The sequence below is a fragment of the Dermacentor silvarum genome, chromosome 3, assembly GCF_013339745.2.
Source record: "Dermacentor silvarum isolate Dsil-2018 chromosome 3, BIME_Dsil_1.4, whole genome shotgun sequence".
In the NCBI taxonomy this organism is placed as follows: Eukaryota; Metazoa; Arthropoda; class Arachnida; order Ixodida; family Ixodidae; genus Dermacentor; species Dermacentor silvarum.
This window is the reverse complement of record NC_051156.1, coordinates 72,401,852-72,406,401: the sequence shown is the minus strand read 5'-3', so window position 1 is coordinate 72,406,401 and position 4,550 is coordinate 72,401,852. Positions and strand designations below refer to the sequence as shown.

Sequence of the window (4,550 nt, the reverse complement as noted above, 5' to 3'; positions counted from 1 at the left end):
GCACTCATCGACACTGGGGCGCACATCTCTGGAATAACTGCAGATCTTTGTCGTGGCCTTCATTAAGGGCTCACGCATGCCGCCTCCTGGGTCCTCCACGTCGCTGATGGAGCGACTCCTGCCGTTCTTGGGATGTGCACCACCCGTGTCTGCATTGCTGGCCATCCCACTTCCGTCCAATTTTCTGTCATTGAGAAGTGCCTCCAAAACCTAATTGTCGGCTTAGATTTTTTGTCCACTCATTCTACCCTTATTGACTGTGTGACCGGTGCTCTTCAGCTTGAGCTGCCCTATCTTCCCGACAGTCCAGCCGAAATACCTCCACGCTTCTGCTCTCGCCATCACGTTCGCTTGTTGCCTCAAGCTTCTACATACGTTACTTTGACTTTGAAGTCTTCACGCGACATTCCCGATGGCGACTTCGTCTTGTCTCAAATTATTGACGTTCTGTAAATCCGCGATGTCGCTCTTGCTCAAACCATCGTTTTCGTTGTGGTCGTTCCCCTTCTAAACGCCAGCCTTTTGACTAAGGTTATACCACAAGGCATGTTGCTTGACCACTGCAAGATTGCGCTTTGGATGCATATGCTGGGCCGCCTTCTTGCTCCGCCAACTGCGCTCCTTCATCTCTCGACGGCATTAACAAGATGATTGCTCCCGATCTGACCCAGGCGCAAGGTGAAGATCTTTACCGGGTCCTGGCGCCCTGTCGTGAAAATTTTGATTTTGACGGCATCTGTCGTGGCTCATCGTCGTGGCAAACATCTGTCATGGCTCATCGTATCGACACTGGTGACACCAATCCCATACGCCGACATTCATATCGCGTATCCCACCACGAACGTCAAGTTATCCAGAACGAGGTCGAAAAAATGATTGCAAAAGACATCATCAAACCTTCGTCTAGCCTGTGCGCCTCCCCTGTCAATCTCATGAAAAAGAAGAACGGCAGATAATGTTTCTGCGTTGATTATCAGAGTCTGAACAAAGTCACTTATAAAGACGCCTACCCTTTGCTTGCATCGATGACGGCCTCGACTGCCTGCATGCAGCCCAATATTTCGTTATTAGTTTTCCTAATAATGCGGCCGAAAGTAAGCAATATTTAGAATTCTGGTTTTATTTTTGCCCATTTTTTGCGGGAAGGTACTAAAGCTACGAAGGTGTGGTTTAAAACTAATAAAGGTACATGGATGAAATTTGGCATCCCAAATGGAAATTTCTTGAAGTCTACTTTATCGAAAATTTAGCTTCATTGAGCGTGTAGTTGCCGGGCTGTTTACAACAGAAGATAGCGATATTTGGCAATTTTCAAAAGCAAATGATCCAAAAAGTAAAACTTCAAAATTATTTTGCTACGTCATGGAACTAGATAAATGTGTCCTAAAGCTACAGAGCAAGCCGCAATGCAGTACGTGCGGTAGTTTCATCTAAATATGGTCACAACTGAGACACAGTTCGCAAAAACCATGTATCTCATGCTTGTTGTTGAACATTTATTTCTATATCACATTAATCAATTTTCTTATATTATATATAGTTCGAATCTACAAGAATAAGGCTTTGTTATGGTATATACGACAACTGTATATCCTAAGTAGAAGAGCCGCCACGGTTGCTTCAAAAGTACTGAAAACGGGGTGCTCATGCCGCCGGAGTGGGACCGCCGCCTTAAGGACGTCCGTCCTTAAGTTTGGGCGGACGTCCGCCAAGATCTAGAAGGCCTGGTGTTCGACGAGAGGAATCTCCTTCACCGTCCACATCAGGTCTCACGCTGCAAGGACAGGAAACGGTGTGTAGGTAACATGGCGCGCTCGCAACAACTATCTTTCGCAACATTGAATGTACGAGGGCTCCGGTCCCGACAGAAGCAGTTGCAGCTGCGCCGGTTGTTATCTAGCAAACGACTTGACTTTGTCGCCCTTCGGGATACAAATATCGAAAGTGATGAGGACACTGCAAGCGCATTAGAGTCCTTTTTGTCAGAGTACAATGTTTGTGTGTCGCATGCAGTTGGGTTTTCGGCAGGTTGCTTTTTGTGTCAGAGGAAGACCCTTCCGTACACCGCTACCACTTACAATGTAGACTCTGAAGGGCGGTGAATATGTTGCAAAAGTTTGCTGCATGGCACATCGTTAACGTTTATGCATCAATGATTCTGCAAAACGAATTCCTATTTAACATCAGTGAAAATGCGGGCCTCATAGATATAGAAGCATCGCGACAAATATCTTGTTTATATACGCAAGTTGAAGGAAGTTAACATTCTAGACTCGATCGTATATATGTTTCGTCATCGTTGATTTCCAGAAGTCTCCTGTGCAAAACTCGCCAATTTCGTTCTCCGACCACATCATGTTAATTACGCGACTGGGCGGAGACACTCATGGTAGTTTCCGACTTGAGTCGGCACTCTGGAAGTTAAATTCATCTATAATTGGTGATAGAATCTTTACAGATCAGGTATGCTTAGCACTGAAAAAGTGCTTCTCTCTTGGTTCACCTTTATTCGCTACGTGGGAGCTTTTTAAGCAGGAAATCAGACCAATTGCCATTGAACTTGTTTCTGTTAAGTTATTTTACAAGAAATATGAAGAGAAGTAATTGTTGAAAAGTATTTATAGCCTTTATGAGCTTGAATGTCTTGAATGGGAATCTTCTGGAACGTACGCTGATGACATTGCAAACGTGAAATGAGACTTGCAAAAGTTTCACGCAGCGCGCTGTAAAGGCGTCCTCATGTTCGGTCGCGTAATAACCGCGCCTTGCTTTCTGCGAAGCCGACCCTTCAAGCTTTGATTGATGAACGCCGCCACAATTCGGCGAACGTTATTTGCGGCATGTATTCGAAAGACGCATTAGTAACTGGCACGAATGATATTGTGTCTGAATTCGAAGAGTTCTATTCGGCACTCTTCAGTGATACAGAGTGGGCAAGACGGCAGCAGCACCGACACGATGCTTAATCGTCTTATTTCTCGTGCAGTTTCTTTGCTGTTTATCTGGAATCTTCAACGCCGTATTTTCCTCGAGATGCTGCGAAATGGAACCGTCCGTTGACCACGCGCTGGATTTGAAGCTACAGCCTGTGCCCGCGTATGATGGTCTGCGTCCGAACTGCCCTGTCACCTCCCTGTGTGACAGCTTTGGCAAGTGCGATAGTAGTCCTATCCGCGCGCCACTTGCTTCCAACTTATATGTGACGTCATCGAATGGCCCAATCAAGGCATGCTCTTGGACAATGACGTCATCGACACAACGCTTAAAAGGCCTGGACCCGGCATCGCTCGTCAGTGGGCAAGACGGCAGCAACACCGACACGATGCTTAATCGCGTCTTATTTCTCGTGCAGGTACCTTATTTTGAACACGCCCATTGTTTTAGATCAGATGATCGTTGTTTGCTGCTGCTCTCTTGCCCACAGAGCTTTCTGTCCTGTTTTATACATGCACTGTACTGCGTCAATAGGCTGGCACTTAGCGGTGATGTAGAATTAAATCCTGGCCCTATGAGAAAGGGGACTCGTAATACCAGTAACTCAGATGATGCTTCATGCTCATCTGAAACTGATAAGACCGATAACGAATCAAACAGCATTTCCGGAATGCTGACCGAACTATTAGCTGGGCAGAAACTGATGGCTCGTGATATCGCTGACATTAAGCTTTTTCAGCAAACTGTCAACAAGCGTTTTGACGCGCTGGAATCCCGTGTTGCCGCCCTTGAAGAGAACACCGCCGATCCTAGTACCTCGTTTGATCAGTGTGGTTCTGATGTACGTTCTTTATCTCGGGCCGTTTCGGAATTAATGAAAAAGAATGATGACCTTGAAAATCGTTCCAGACGCAACAATATAATTTTGCATGGACTTGACGAAAATGATGGTGAAAACAACAACATGCTTTTTTCTAGCGTACGCCAATTTTTCACAGAGAAACTTAACATTGAATGCCCGACAATTGAACGCTGTCATAGAATTGGCGCCAAACGTGAAGGTAGATCGCGCCCCGTTATATTACGAGCACTAGACTTCAGGAATAAGACAGAGATAATGAAAATCGTCTCAAAGCTTAAAGGGACAAAATTTTATGTTACTGAGGATTTCTCAGCTAACGTGCGTGTCATTCGCAAGAAGCTATGGACAGCAACGTCTTCTTTTCGTAACCGTGGTTCTGTGGTGAGGTTACGCTATGACCACGTTTTCATAAATAATGTGCGCTATTGGTGGAATGACACGGAAAATGCAATAGTCGACGATTCAGGTCTCGCTGCAAACACCCCAGTGAACAATTACAGTCTCTCTGCAGGCTTGTCAAACACTCCCCCAGCTACTTCATCTTCACATTGACAGACCCGTGACTCTTACAACCTCACTTTCTTGAATTTGAATGCAAGAAGTCTAGCGAATAAGTTTCCATTGTTTCTTTCTCTGGTAAGATCCTATTCCCCTCATTTCATCGGCGTCACTGAAACCTGGCTTCACGATCACATATATGACTCTGAAATCACTCCACCCGGGTATGTAGCTGTCCGATCAGACCGCAAAACTG

The 4,550-nt window shown here is 45.6% G+C and overlaps 1 protein-coding gene across 1 annotated transcript; it reads left to right on the top strand.

Annotated features, from left to right (window-relative positions):
- Positions 1-3,604: 3,604 nt before the first annotated feature.
- LOC125944264 (uncharacterized) lies at positions 3,605-4,348 on the top strand. Its single transcript, XM_049664612.1, has one exon. The coding sequence runs from the start codon at positions 3,605-3,607 to the stop codon at positions 4,346-4,348; it is 744 nt and encodes a 247-aa protein (XP_049520569.1).
- The last annotated feature ends 202 nt before the right edge of the window (positions 4,349-4,550 follow it).